The following is a 16,398-nucleotide window of genomic DNA, read 5'->3' as shown; positions in this document are numbered from 1 at the left end:
AAATTTTTCAGTGATTGGTTCTCTCGACCTCTCACGAATTCCCTACAGAAGCTTAGCTTAACCCTACCCAATAAACACAGATACGTGGAAGTAACGTTGAGTTCTTCACGTAACGCTACATTGAGAAACCGGCAAAATGTCGTTAGGAAATACGTTTCGTTCTAGTGGTACAGTAACGTAGCGGACAATCTTTTTGGAATGCAAATTTTATGAGAATATAACGTTGCCATTCGATTGAAGTAACGTTGCTACCAAAGATTATAGAGTAGAAAGATAGGAAACGCCCTATGGTACGGCCTTTGGTCAATTATTGAATACAATTTGTACTTACAAAGGCCTATATGCTATATATGCTATTTTGAGTGGACTGTAAATGAAAAACAATCTAAAACTTACTATTAAGTTTTTTGGGGTCAAGCTAGTTACAGGTGCGTTATTTCCAAATTCACCTTCGAGTAAAGGAAGTAAATTAGGAAGGGTGAAGGTTAAATAAGGAAAAAATAAGATGAAGTTTTTAAACCTGGACAGCACTCCCACTGCGGCTCGGGATGCAGGTGGTAATCCCGACCTTCCTTGGTTTGAATAAAATGCGGGTGAAGCTACAATCCTAATAATGCGGGTTGAACTATAACTGTGATGCACTAACACCAAGATGCACACTAAATACTGCGGTTTTACTATGCGAATTTTTTCTAAAGCGAAAATGCGAAAAGCTGGTTGAAATTCTACAACACGGCGGCGTTGAATTCTAAACTGAAACTGAATGGAAACGCGAAGAGGGCGAAATTAAAACATGTGGTGTCATATGTGAGATATGAATGGATACAAACAATAATAAATGAATATTGGAGAAATTCCGAAAACGCCCCAACATCCTCCCTCTCTCTCTTTGGGAAGATTGCAAATTGGCAAAAAAAATCAACTATGAGAACATAACAATCCAAATTAGTGGATCGAAACTATTGAAGTGTACCAAAAATAGCTAAGCGTTCAAAACTATGGAAGCGGTTTAAAGATATTAAAGCGGTTGAAAACTATTAAAACGGTTTTGAACTATTGAAGCGGCTAAAAACTATTAAAGCGAATGAAAACTATTAAAGAGGTTGAAAACTATTAAAGCGGTTAACAACTATTGAATAAAGTTGCAATATCATTGTGTTGGAAGTGGACACAATTTTGTAACAGGACGTTTGTAAAGTCCATCCTTAGTTTTGACCATAGCGATTCTAACTATCTGATCACGACCTGGAAATACTTCTTTGATAATTCCAAGAGGCCAATTCAAGGGGGGTGTGTTCTCACCCATTACTACCACTACAGTGTCAACGGTTACAGGATTTGTAACAGAATTCCATTTAGAGCGTGTTTGCAATTGATGAAGATATTCATCTTTCCATCTTTTCCAATAAGATTGGACTATTTTGTCTAATAGTTGTTTTCTACTCAGCCTATTTATTTCTATTTTAGAAACATCAGAAGCAGGAAAATGTTGTAGAGATGTTAACAAAAAGTGAGCTGGTGTTAACGTAGTCGGATCAGAAGGATCATTACTGATGTACGAACAAAGAGGACGACTATTGAGGAGAGCTTCTATTTGTGTTAATACGGTGTAAAACTCTTCATATGAAAGAATCTGCTCACCTATCGACTTGAACAAAAATTTCTTCATGCTCTTTATGTTACTCTCCCACAAACCACCCATATGTGGTGAGAGAGGCGCATTAAATTTCCATTGAATTTGATTATTCAATAGTTCTTTTTTCAGCGCACCACTATATTCTGATGAAACTATGAATTTTTGTAAATCGTTCAGATATCTAGAGGCGCCAATAAAATTGGTTCCTTGATCCGAATAAAGCGTTTTCACTGGACCTCTACGACTGATAAATCTCTTTAAAGCATCTAAAAAGGTGTCAGTTGTTAAGTCAGAAGCTTACTCTAAGTGAATACACTTTGTTGCGAGACATATGAACAGACATACATATGCCTTTTGTGTTTTGACTCCTCTATGTCTAGTTAAAGAAATTTTGAAAGGTCCGGCGTAATCAACACCTACATCTATGAAGGCCTTGAGTTGAGTCGTTACACGCGGTGAAGGAAGATTTCCCATCAGAGGGAAGTTAGGTCTAGGTTTCAATCGAAAGCAATGATTGTAAGAACGTACTGTTTGTCTTATAATTTTTCGACTTTTCGAGCGAAGATTATCCAATATTTACTCATTAAAATTGAATGAAGTAAATGCGGACCTGCGTGTATATGTTTTTTATGCATATACTCAACTAAAAGAGTAACAAAATGTGAATTTTTTGGAAGGAGTATTTGATGTTTGTAATCAAAACCAACAGAGGCATTGATTAGCCTACCTCCTACCCGAATGAGGCCAAATTCATCTAGAAATGGATAGAATTTTCTGAAAGATGAGGAAACATTTTTGTTTCTTTCCAATGAATTGAACAATTCGCTAAAATGAAAATGTTGAACTATTTTTATTAAATAATTTTCGGAAATTTCAAGATTAGAAATGCTGACTTCATCGGATAGCGATAGTATGCGACCAAATTTCAAAACATATATCATGCTTCTAAGGAGTTTAGTGAAATTGGAAAATTTTGATATGAAAGAATATAACTCGTCAATTGTTGTGACAACCATTGAAATAGTTTGTGCTTCAGGTAAATCTTCCGACAGATTTACATTATGTATTAATTTCAAAGGCCAAAAACTTTCATCCTTTTCTAACCACAAGGGGCCGTGAAGCCAACGTTCAATATTCAAAAGAAATTTGGGGGGTGTGACTCCTCGTGAAACAATATCAGCGCTATTTTGTGTTCCTTGAACGAAACACCAATTTTCTATAGGCAAATTAGACCGAATTTGAGAAACGCGGTTAGCTATAAAAGTCTTCCACTTGTGCGGAGACTGCGCTATCCATCCTAACACAATCATCGAGTCAGTACAATCAAAAATATTATCTCTTTGGCAACGAGTGGAATAAACAGAAATTACATATTTAAGTAATTTCGATAAGAGCAGGGCAGCACAAAGTTCTAAGCGGGGTATAGACACAACTTTAAGTGGAGCAATTTTAGATTTAGAACATATCAAATTTATGCAGGATTTACCGTTTGAAACAGTTTTCATATAAACAGCAGCGGCATAACTAGTTTGACTTGCGTCGGAAAAACCTAGTAAGGTTATAGGCGAATTTGTATGAGCTCCTAGCCATCTAGGAACTTTCACCTGAGTAAGAAGAGGCAATTCATTTTCAAAATCTTTCCAGCTGTTTACAAGTTCAACTGGAGGGTCCGAGTCCCATTCTAATTTAATGGACCAGAGTTTACGAATCAGGGGCGTAGCTACCGCGGTATCAGCGGTATCAGTGATACGGGGCCCCCAGGCTTTTGGGGCCCCCGAATGTCTGTCAGCAAAAAATTCCTAAAAATATTATCCAAAACCTCTTACAGGTTTTACAATAGCATTTTTGAGAATAACTGCTAAGACAACCATTCATTTCAAAATCCCGTTCATTACACCGAATTGATCATTCAGATAATAATAATAATAATAATAATAACGTTTATTGATCCTTTAAGACATTTATAATGTATAGGACAAGTCATAAGGTGGAAAATAGAAATTACATTAGCTAAGCAATATAACATCATTAAGGTATTCATTTACTGTATAATAACATTTGTTCAGCATCAAGTTCTTAACAGTTTTTCTAAAATTTCTGGAATCGAGAGATCGAACACTATGAGGCAAATGATTATAAAGTCTAATACATTGATAGGAAGGAGACATCTCAAACTTAGTTGTTTTATGCTTAGGGACAAATAGAGTTCTTTCACTTCTGGTACCATAGTTATGAAAACTAGACAACCGAACAATATTTTCCTCATTTTCTTTCACGTGCAGAAGACATTTGAAAATAAAAATGGAAGGTAAGGTTAGTATTCTATGCTCTGTAAATATGGGTCTACAGGATGAACGTGAAGGTATACTGAATATCAATCGCAAGATACGCTTCTGTAATATAAAAGCTCTTCCAACGTCCGAACAGTTTCCCCACAGCAGAATATTATAGGATAAGTGGCTATAAGCCAAACTGTAGTAGATGTTTATGAGTGACTCTAGCGGAAGTAAGTTTTTAACCCTATTCATGGCATAGTAAGAACTGTTCAACTTTTTGCATACGGACTCTACGAGCAAGCCCCATTTCAAGTGGTTGTCAAGGTGAATGCCAAGAAATTTAGTATCATTCTTAGACAAAATTACATTATTTAAATGGTCAAGCACCAGAATACGATCACTTTGCCCGATTGTAAAGTAAATACATTCGGTTTTATTTATGTTTATCATTAAGTTATTTTTATGACACCAGGTTACGAAACTTTCTATTAATAGCTGACATAGAGCCTGAAGCTCATCGAATGTTAGGGCTGAAACCACTACCGAAACATCATCAGCAAACAGACTTATCATAAAGTTCCTTATTAGCGACGAAAAGCCTCTACACGTGAGCACTTTCAGGAACATTGCTCTCAAATTAACGGGGAGATCATTGATGAAGAGCAGAAAAATAAGAGGCCCAAGGACCGATCCTTGTGGTACTCCAAGACTCAGATAATTTTCGTCAGATACGCAGCTACCAACTCTAACAAAAATTGATCTACCCTCAAGATAGCTCCGGAGCCAATCCGAAAAAACACCTCTAAAACCCAAGTTGTAGCATTTGTCGAGTATGAACTTAAGTGATAAACTATCGAATGCCCGCGACAGGTCAAAAAATAAACCTGCTACATGTAGGCCATTGTCGAGGCATTCATAAACATAATCAACAAAGGAAACTGCAGCTGTCTCTGTTGAGCGACCCGATCTAAAACCGTGTTGAGCATCATCAAGTATATTGAACCTATCAAGATACCCAACCATTCGGTTGAACACGACTCTCTCAAATACTTTAGAAAATATGCTCAAGATAGATATCGGTCTATAATTAGTGATGTTATGAGGATCGTTTTTCTTGAATATTGGAACAACTAGAGCTTTTTTCAAAATAGTGGGAAAGATTCCAGAACTTACAGAAACATTAATACAATGAGCAAAATGTTTACAAATCTCAGAGCTTATCAGCTTCAGAATCCTAGCAGATATACAATCAGCTCCTGCGCACTTATTACTCTTCAACAACTTAATTACATCAGTCACCTCGCACTCAATTACAGGATGAAAAAAAAAAGTTGAGTGCAACATTGGTGACAAAGTGCAAGAGGGAGATAAAGAATTCTCATAGTAGGTATGTAAGGTTTTCTCTGTTACCGTTGAAAAGTAGTTGGCAAAAATTTTTGTTAATTCCACAGTATCACTGTGCAGGATACCATCAACGAGAAGCTCAATACATTTATTATTTCTGTCCTTTCGGCCAGTCAAATTATTTACTATGGACCATACCGTTTTGTTTTTATTATCCGATCTATTAATAAGCTCATTATGAAATTTCAATTTGGTATTTTTGATTAACGAATTATATTCGCATTTGGCCTTCTTGTATAAAAAATATGTGTTCTGGCACTTTACATTTGAGTGTAACCAATGCAAATCCATTAGTTGACGTTTCGCTAGAACCACTTCCGTAGTGATCCAACTATTTAATTTGTGAGCGTTAATGGGCAATTTTACCATCGGACAACATGACACAAAAGTACTATGAATGGCATCAACGAATGCTTGAAAACATTCATCAACATCAATGATGTTATAAATGGCATGAAAATCATGAATTGAGATATGATATACAAAATTGTTGAGATTTTGTTGACTCAAGTTTCTGATCATCTTCGAACCACCCTGTGTATTGACTTGAAGTATGCAATTAAATTCCACCAAGATAGCACGGTGGTCACTCAAAAGAGGTTCAAAAACTTTAACATTGGAGCCAGATATGTCTGCACTTGTTAAAACATAGTCTACTTTAGAAATAGATGTATGACCAGTGTTGTCAGTGAATACTCGCGTAGGATCTTGCGACGAAATCTTTAAATCAAAACAATCCATCAAATCAACAAATTGCTTACGGCTAGTACTCTGAGTATCCAGGAAATCAACGTTCAGATCACCACAAACAAAGATAACTTCTACAAGACTTGAACAGTAGCTGAGGGCATCTGATAGTCTGTCCAGAAAAACTTTGAAATTACCGGAACACGGCCGATAAACACCTATAATGCCTATTCGGAGCACGCTGGTCACCACAATAATTCCGCACATTTCACAATGCATCTCCTCGGAAAATTGAGACACGCACAAACTTTTCGATTTCATGCCAGCTTTAAGATATATCATCGAGCCCCCATGTGCACGAATAGGGCGGCAATAATAGTCAGCTAACATATAACCAGGTAGAGTCATTGATTTCACGCTCTCGGCACTGCACCAATGTTCAACAACACTCAATACATCGGGATCATTCTCATCTAGAAGTAATTCCATACTATCTAATTTATTTGATATACATTGGGCGTTTAGCTGTAGAAGTCGCAATTTATCAACTTTACTAGGATTTAGTCCGTTGGACGGTTCTTCATTCTGCGGTGAAAAAAACGGTGTATATTAGCGTTATTTGGCCAATTTGATCCATCCAATGCTTTTTCATATTCGGTACTTGGAATAATAACCTTAAAAGATGAATAACTCTCAGGATATCTAGAGATAATTTTCTCACACTGCACGGAAGAGAACTTCTTAATTAGAAATTCTTTTAGATCTTTATCCGTTGTTTCAGGTTTTAGATTCGAAACGTGGAATATGCTGAGCTTCTCTATGCCCTCAACAGCCACATTTTCTGTACAACTTCCAACAGCTAACGTTTTATTACGTTTTCTAACCAATCTCTTATGAGAAACGACATTCCACTCATCATTATGTTTTGTTGTCTGAGTATCAAAATTTTGCTTGCTTCGATGATCCTCCATCTGATTGTCCACCGCCACAACCGATTTATTCGAAACATTCTGTTTTGATTTCGGATTTTTAATGATTGGTATCATATTTATATTTGTTGATGTTTTCGCATCCGCAACATATAAATGGGGAGTAGCACTCGAACAGCCAGGACGATCTGTTATCATATTATTATCGGAACCTGACTCACCACGTCTCGCCTGAGATGGCTTGTTTATATTTTTATTCGCCGTTTTTTCCACAAATTGATCAATTTCGGCATTTTTCTTCAGAATTTCACTTTCAAGTGTTGAAATTTTGAATCTCAGAAGAGAGTTATTCTCCATCAGCAATGAGTTTTTTGCTTCTAACTCGTAGATAATCTTCATTAGGAGGTCCTGTTGGGTAGACTCACTAGATATTATGTTGTTTTTATCCACAATGTCAGCCATCGGTGAAATATTACCGGCATTATAATCAGCGGCAGATGGTAAATCGCAATCACAGCACTTTTTAATTTTATTAGCACATCCAGGATGGTAGAATTTGTTACAATTTTTACATTTTATAGAACTTTTGACAATTGTTCTCTTGCAAGCAGCACATTCGGGAATTAACAAATGAAGAGACTCGCTCGACACAACCTTCTTATTCGACGACATCTTGTCGATAGATACGAATACTTAAAATCTGAAATTCAGAAAATTCGGGCCATCAAAGAACTTTTAGAATTAGTCCTGATAAAACTCAGCATCCAGTTTTCCGGACGTTATTACTGCATGCCTTTCATCTTTGACCCTTCCGGTTACAAATGCAGTTTTTCAAAATTAAAACTCATAAAAAATTATCTGAGGACTTCTATGGGACAGGAACGGCTTTCAGACATGTCGTTATTGTCAATAGAGGGCAGAGGGGGAACAACTTAAAAAACGGAAATCGTCATCAGCTATGGCTGATTTGATAAATAGATTTGCTGAAATAAAGGCTAGAAAAGTGTATCTTTAATGTTTTGTATTGTTTGTTTATTATTTGTTTGTTTATCATTTTATGTTGTTTGTATATTATTTCACACTATTTTCGCATCAAGTATGAGTTAGAACTTTTAATTATAAGTAGGTACATATAATTATTTCGATAGAAATCGAACATTTTTTGCTTCTTATATTTTTACTTCACCCTTCCTTAGGGCCCCTCAACACATTTTGATACAGGGCCCCTCTAAGGCAAGCTACGCCACTGTTACGAATAAACAATTTCGCGTACAATACTACAGGACCTAAGATACTCAAAGGATCATAGATTTTGCTAATCTGTGATAAAATGGTTCTCTTTGTATATTTTTGATTACTTTGAGAAATTAATGCTACATCGAATGAAAGTACATCCGATTCAGATTTCCACTGTATTCCCAATACATGAAAGAAATCTTTTTCAAAATTAATTATCTCAGGAGAATGTTTCTCGGAGGGTATGCATGACAATAATTGCGGAGAATTTGTGTACCATTTTTTGATTTCAAATCCGCCAGATTCGAACAATTTTGTCAGTTCAACGAATAGCGTTTTTGCCTCAACGATACTATCAACGCTGGTTACTAGATCATCAACATACATATCGTTCAAAACTATTTTCGAAGCATATGGAAAATTATGAGCTTCGTCGTGACATAATTGTCTAACTACTCTGAGACTCAAAAATGGAGATGATCTTATACCAAATGCCACTCTATTGATTTGATAAACTTCAATAGCTTGATTGGGAGAAAATCGCCATAAAATTAATTGAAAGACGCGATCTTGTTCAGAAATTTCTATCTGACGATACATTTGACAAATGTCCGCGATAAGGACAACAGAAAACAATCTAAAATTTAGGAACATTTGAACTATGTCCACCTGTAATTTAGATCCCGTGTGCAAACAATCATTTAATGAAAGAGATGAGGGTGTAGTTTTTGCACTGGCATCAAAAACAATTCGAACAGGAGTGGAGACACTATCTTTAAAAATTGGATGATGTGCGATTAAATAATGAGGATGATTTCTTATGTCTTGAAATCTATCATCATCGACTGAACATATTTTATTCATATGACCTTGTTGAAGGTAATCTGAAATTATAGCGCTATATTGTTCCCTGAGAACTGGAGATGAGCTAAGCCTTCTTTCCAAGCTGAAAAATCTCTTTAACGCGGTGGTAAAGGAATCACTCAAGTTATTGGGTTCTATCTTGAAAGGTAGACACACTGTATATCGACCAGAAGTAGATCTGGAAAAAGTAGATTGAAAATGAGTTTCGCAAACTAATTCCTCATCAGTATAATGTTTGATAGCCGGAACTTCTTCAAGATCCAGGAAATTTTTTACTAAATTTTCGAGGGGTTCATCGGAGATCACCGCATTATAACAAAATTTAGATCGAACAATCTCGTTTGAAGCGGCCGTTCGCGCTTTTCCGGAAATAATATAACCCAAACTTGTATCTATTGCTACTGGTGAATCACTTTTATGTGAAATTTTATTCTCATTCAGAATCGTTGCGAAAATAGTAGACCCTAGGATGCCATCAATTTCCGAACATTCAGTGAATGTATCATCAGCTAAGGGAATATTCGAAAACAAATTTAAATATTCTTGAGAAATATTACTGCTCGGTAATTTGACAGTCAAGTTATCGACTACTAAAGCATCTAAAGTGAAAAATACATTTGAGTCATAGCGAGAAGAAATGCAAATATTTCTTGCAATGCCTCTGACGGCACTCTTATGGTTTCCAATTCCTATAATAGTTTGATTTAATTCCATAATCGGAATGTTCAAATTTCTACAACATTGAAATGAAAGAAAATTTTCTTCGCTACCACTGTCAATTAAGACGCGAATTTCCTTGCTATTTCCACCAGGAAATGAGATTAGAACCTTGGCAGTAGGCAATAGAGAAACTCTAGCATTAGAGGTAGAGGCATTCGAGTGTGAGGACACAACATAACCAACCTTTTCCCGAGGTGGGTCCTGCTCCGAAGACGAGGTTTGAGGTTGTGGTTCAGTCACCTTACTATTATTTTTATTCATATTCGAATTTTCTTCATTATCTTCAAAATGCAATAGTGAATGGTGTTTGAGTTTACAAGCGTTGCATGTATTTGTTGATTTGCATGAGAAAATCTTATGTTTGGAACTTAAACAATTCAAACAACAACCTTTTTCTTTAGCCACTTTATAACGACAAAATGGAGACATTTTCAAAAATTGATAACATTTGTAAATGAAATGTGACTGCTTGCACAATGAACATTGAATTGAACCAGATCTAGTTGAGTGTGAATTAGACGCTACGTAGGAGTGGGTAGATTTCTGTTTATCAGAAGAATATTTTGGTGTGCTATGCGTGCTTGGGCCGATACCACTACGACTAAGCATCCTTGATTGCTGTCTAATGAAATTAATTAAATTTTCATAGGATGGTAATTCATTATCTTTCAAAGTCATTTCGAATGAACGTTGAGTTGCTTGAATGCACTAACAGATACGTCAAATTTTTCTAGAAAATGATTCAAATGATTGGATGACTCCACAGTTATAGGTTTGAACTCGAATATTGATCGTAAATACGTGGAAGCTAACAATCTTTCATCTTGATATGTATTAATCAACAACTTCCAAATACTTTCATAGTTATTTGCAATTGGAGGTATTCCAGAACAAATAGTGAGGGCACGGCCACTGAGTTTACTCAGCAGATAATGTATTTTGCACGCATCGTCTAGCTCAGCATTTTCATGAACGCAACTCTTGAAGTTTTGGTAAAATATGGGCCATACTTTAGGATCACCATTAAAATCTACCAATTCAATTGCAGGTAATTTGTGTTGCGGTTTTAATGGAATTTTTGAAATTGTACCACTACTACTACTAGAATCCAACGAACCTTTTTCTACCTGATCTGCGGCTAATTTAATACGACAATATAAATCTTCAGCAGCTTCAATTGCTTGATAATTTGGTGAACTATCGGGATTTATGTCTAATTGAATCATATTTATCTCTTCTACAACTTCCATAATGCTTTGTTTTGTCGTTTCAATAGAGTATAAACCCATTCTGAAATATTCTGCAACTTTAGGCTTATTCAAATCTTTAATATAATCTGAAAGCTTTTGAAGCCGTAAGAAAAACATTTGTTTTTTGGATTCCAAGGCCTTCAGCTTAGTTTGCCTCTTATCCGTTTCCGTGGTATTCGGCATATTGAAATGAAATATAAATATAAAATATGTTACTTATAAAAAGAAAATCTGTACTGAATACACTGACGTGAAAGAGAAAGAGCGAAGTAGTTGAAATGAGCGAGAACACTATATGTGAAACCAAACAATAACTGCAAAAACTTGCACCGGAACGTCTATCTCACAGACCACACCACATTTATGTCGAATGGAAATTTTGGGAAATCTATAAAATGAAATGAAGTCCGGTCCGATAAGGATCAAAATGGTACGGCCTTTGGTCAATTATTGAATACAATTTGTACTTACAAAGGCCTATATGCTATATATGCTATTTTGAGTGGACTGTAAATGAAAAACAATCTAAAACCTACTATTAAGTTTTTTGGGGTCAAGCTAGTTCCAGGTGCGTTATTTCCAAATTCACCTTCGAGTAAAGGAAGTAAATTAGGAAGGGTGAAGGTTAAATAAGGAAAAAATAAGATGAAGTTTTTAAACCTGGACAGCACTCCCACTGCGGCTCGGGATGCAGGTGGTAATCCCGACCTTCCTTGGTTTGAATAAAATGCGGGTGAAGCTACAATCCTAATAATGCGGGTTGAACTATAACTGTGATGCACTAACACCAAGATGCACACTAAATACTGCGGTTTTACTATGCGAATTTTTTCTAAAGCGGGTGAAAAGCGAAAATGCGAAAAGCTGGTTGAAATTCTACAACACGGCGGCGTTGAATTCTAAACTGAAACTGAATGGAAACGCGAAGAGGGCGAAATTAAAACATGTGGTGTCATATGTGAGATATGAATGGATACAAACAATAATAAATGAATATTGGAGAAATTCCGAAAACGCCCCAACACCCTATACTAAAAACCGACTACCAAAGATTATAGAGTAGAAAGATAGGAAACGAAGCGACTAAATACAGTGACTCTATCAAACACAGTGGAGACAATTGGAAATTTAGCAAGAATATGGCGGTTTAGAAGCACAGATTTCAATGCTATGATCTCTAATCCGGAATGCGGATTGGCTCACGTCACGTCACGTGACCAAATCCGCCATATTCTTGATAAAACGATGAAAAACGAGACCACAATTGTCGCCACTGTCTCGTTAGAGTCACTGTACCACTAAAGTGATGTGAGCGCCATCTGTGTTTCAAATGTGTTCTTAAGGCCCTAAGACTAGTTAAAATATTAATTCGAGGGACATATGAAATTTTGCGAGATGTCAGAGTCAGATGGCCGTTTCGATCAAATATAGGTTTTGAATGTATTGATTCTCGTATCCGTAGACAACCTCGTATCGCCTTTTGTTTATCAAGCTGGTTCCTAGTTGCTGATTATTGAAATTTTGTCTAATTTCTTGGCGAAAACCTCAAAATGTCGTTCGAAAATTATTGTATGGTGAAGAACTGTGAATCAAATAAGACGAATTTTACGAATGAAAATGGGAAAGTAAGTATTGAAACTGGTAACATGTGACTCGGTCATTCATTGATTTTTATTTTCAGTGCTACGAAGTGGATTTTTCAGGCCTCCAAACACTATTGACTACACCATTTGCAATGAATATTTTACTTACGTAAATTGTTGTATGCAGGAAGCATCCCTTGCATGAAGGGCCCATTTAGGGGAAATTATGACTTTTATGCGTCCATTCAAAGATTCCCAATTGCCTTCAATATATTCAGAAATGCAAAAGTTTTATTGATTTCGATTTGGGAATCGGGTGAGTGTCGAATTCGTTTGGAAAGTCAAAGTTTTATGAAACCTTCTGTGAGTGTTTTGTTCATTCATTAATCAATTTGTTTATTGTGTCATAAAGGAACCATACCATGAAGAAATCATAAAAAAGCATGAAGAAATTATACTGACGGACTTGAAACAAGTCTTGTATAATACCTCTGTAAGGTTTTTTCAATTGTGGTTCTGAAAATTTTGTAAATAATATGTAAGTAACGGAAATATGTATCCTCTGACGGTAAATTGAATATTGGTTCCTATTAATTTCTGATATAAATTGTACAAATTCAACTAAGTTTATTAATTCAAAACGTTTTGCACAGAAAAAACACCAGATAATCATATTCTCTTGTGTCCAAGTCAAAGCTCTATTCATTGTCCATAATTTCAAATTTTTGTGAATTTTTTATAGATTGCAAATAAAAATTTATCACATCCAACAGCGTATTTCATTGATACCAATTGTTTCCAAACAATCTTAGATGAAAATTAACATCCTGATCACAAAACAAAACCATTTTTTTGTTTTGTCGCTCAAGATGTTTGTTTTCTGGTCTCAACAAGGTCAATATTGAAATTCAATACAAGGAATAGAATTTGAATTTCGCGCCCATCAATTATAAAACAGAAAACTGTTATTAAACAGTTTTTCTGAATTACCTCCGGGATTCGAACCTGCTACCTCTGGCGTCCTACCCTACATCGCTACACCTTATAGTTTTTATTGTAGTAGTAGTGAATATTCCATTAGCTTAAAGCTACAAAGTTCATAACATCATATTTACAATATTTCTACATCAACAGTCATCCGCTCAATATCTATTAGTCCGGGAGGTGATGTCACTTTTTTGTTAGTGATTTATCTGCAACTCAAACGTGATTAATTAGAGAGTTGCACTATTACTTTACTCGAAATCGAAAGTCAGACAGCGCGACCGTGGTGGGCGTGGGCGTGGGAGGCGGTGGAACTCGCCGGAAAAATCTCAAAAAAAAGTGATTGATCTCCACGTGAAACTTTGTAATAATGAAAATTATTCATTATTATGAGTGAAAATGGGCGTCAGTCACTTTCCCGATGGTCGAAACATCGTCAGTCAGGCGGTTGAAGTGGTCGGAAAAATCTGAAAATTGTGAAAAGTGACCGATCTTCACTTGAAATTTTGAAAAATTATTATTTTAATCAAATTGAACGTAAAAATGGACTTCAGTCACGTTTATAGTGGTGGATTCTGCGTCAGTCAGGCTTTCAAAGTCAAGGGCAGTGACCATGCAGCTTCCTTTGGAGCGCTGCACCTTATGCAGTTCGACTGACGCATATTCCACCGGCATCGTGCTGGCTGACGATTATTTATCGGGTGTACATAACAATTACTTGTTTATACAGGGTGTTTCATCATAAACCGGACAAACATATATAGCGGGTAAATGACACCGGTAGAATCACTTTTGCCTTATGACATATACCCCGTTTTCGATGCATAAGCGGGAAATAAGGTGTTCAACGTCGTATTTGAGCAATATTCTATTGAGTGTGCTCAGTTATGTATAAACCACAAAGTAACGGTTTCTGGTCACATCGGAGTATTTTTCAGTGCGCAATTCAGAAAAGATGAAGAACTCAAAGAATTCAAAATGGCGGAAAACCTTGAATTTCATTTTCTGAATGAAAACAATTTTCGAACAATTTTCTTGTAGTTTCCTACAATCAGGAAACATTTCAACAATTTCGAGTTTTAATTTCTTAGAAACGCGTCATAAGGCTTATATTCAAACTTTGGTCACGTGAGTCATGTCATCCGATTTTCACGTAGTTTCGTATTCTTCCCTTCCCTTGTAAATTCATCCTTGATTGTCTTGTTTATATCCACCTCAACATCGGAAAATACAGGAAATGCTCCGATTTTCATGGGTACGAAACATGACACACTGATACCATAGCCTTCCCCAGGCATCATACAGTTAAATATGAGTCCCCACCGAGTTATATAGATATCAAATTATATAACCATTCGCCCAGTCGCTTGAAATCAATGAGTGGAAAATCTTTCAAGAGAGAAGTTAAGTTCCTTTTAACTAACAGGTGTTACTATTGTGTGGAGGAGTTTCTTAAGGACTACAATTGTTGAATTTGTTATTTTTTTTTCTTTGTATTTGTCATAATATATGACTTGTCCTATACATTTCTTAAGGTCCAAGAGGATCAATAAATTTTATTTATTTATTTATTTGATGAAACACCCTGTATAATCAAGTAATTGTTATGTACACTCGATAAATAATCGTCAGCCGGCACGATGCCGGTGGAATATGCGTCATTCGAACTGCATAAGGTGCAGCGCGCCAAAGGAAGCTGGTCACTGCCCTTGACTTTGGAAGCCTGACTGACGCAGAATTCACCACTATAAACGTGACTGACGTCCATTTTTACGTTCAATTTGATTAGAATAATAATTTTTCCAAATTTCAAGTGAAGATCGGTCACTTCAACCGCCTGACTGACGATGTTTCCACCATCGGGAAAGTGACTGACGCCCATTTTCACTCATAATCATGAATAATTCACATTATTACAAAGTTTCACGTGGAGATCAATCACTTTTTTTTGAGATTTTTCTGGCGAGTTTCACCGCCTCCCACGCCCACGTCCACCGATCTACGATCAATCCTTATTTTTTAATAGCCATTTTAGTAATTTAATCATTAGGAAATTATTTATATGGCAAAACAACGTTTGCCGGGTCAGCTATCTATGAGAATCGGCCAACATCTATTTTTCATCCCCCTAAATGTTAGGGGTAGTCCACCCCTAAATTTTTTTTTGTATTTTTTGGACAAAATTTTTAATTTCTATTTTTTTATGATACAACATACAAAAATACATACAATCCTCAATTTTCACCCTTCTACGATCAACCCTTATTTTTTAATAGCCATTTTAGTAATTTAATCATTAGGAAATTATTTATATGGCAAAACAACGTTTGCCGGGTCAGCTATCTATGAGAATCGGCCAACATCTATTTTTCATCCCCCTAAATGTTAGGGGTAGTCCACCCCTAAATTTTTTTTTTATTTTTTAGACAAAATTTTTAATTTCTATTTTTTTATGATACAACATGGAAATTATTTATATGGCAAAACAACGTTTGCCGGGTCAGCTAGTCCATTATAAAAAAGTGATCGCTTTTGCTCTTACAATGCCACATACAGGACACTCATTCTTTTTTGATATATACTACTTGGCAAGACAAGGAAACGTTCCATAATAGTGGTTACAGGAAGGGGATGTTCGTTGCTTTTAATAGAATATACTTTGAGAAAACACCATAGATCCACGTTTCATATATTCGTGACTGCAGTAACGAGTTGTTGAATGATTTCGTATACAACGTTGATGTAATGTTATTTATTTCCAATTGAATATACGTTGAGGAAGTACGCTACAGAAACGTTACATATTGGTGACTACAGTAACGAGTTGTT

At 35.9% G+C, this 16,398-nt stretch overlaps 1 protein-coding gene across 1 annotated transcript; it reads right to left on the bottom strand.

Annotated features, from left to right (window-relative positions):
• Positions 1–10,426: 10,426 nt before the first annotated feature.
• Positions 10,427–11,185, bottom strand: LOC123311639. The gene has a single exon (XM_044895705.1). It carries the CDS (start codon positions 11,183–11,185, stop codon positions 10,427–10,429), a length of 759 nt encoding a protein of 252 aa, XP_044751640.1.
• Between the last annotated feature and the right edge of the window lie 5,213 nt (positions 11,186–16,398).

Source organism: Coccinella septempunctata, chromosome 4, assembly GCF_907165205.1.
Source record: "Coccinella septempunctata chromosome 4, icCocSept1.1, whole genome shotgun sequence".
Classification (NCBI taxonomy): Eukaryota; Metazoa; Arthropoda; class Insecta; order Coleoptera; family Coccinellidae; genus Coccinella; species Coccinella septempunctata.
The sequence above is the reverse complement of the archived record's forward strand: the minus strand, read 5'-3'. Positions and strand labels throughout refer to the sequence as shown.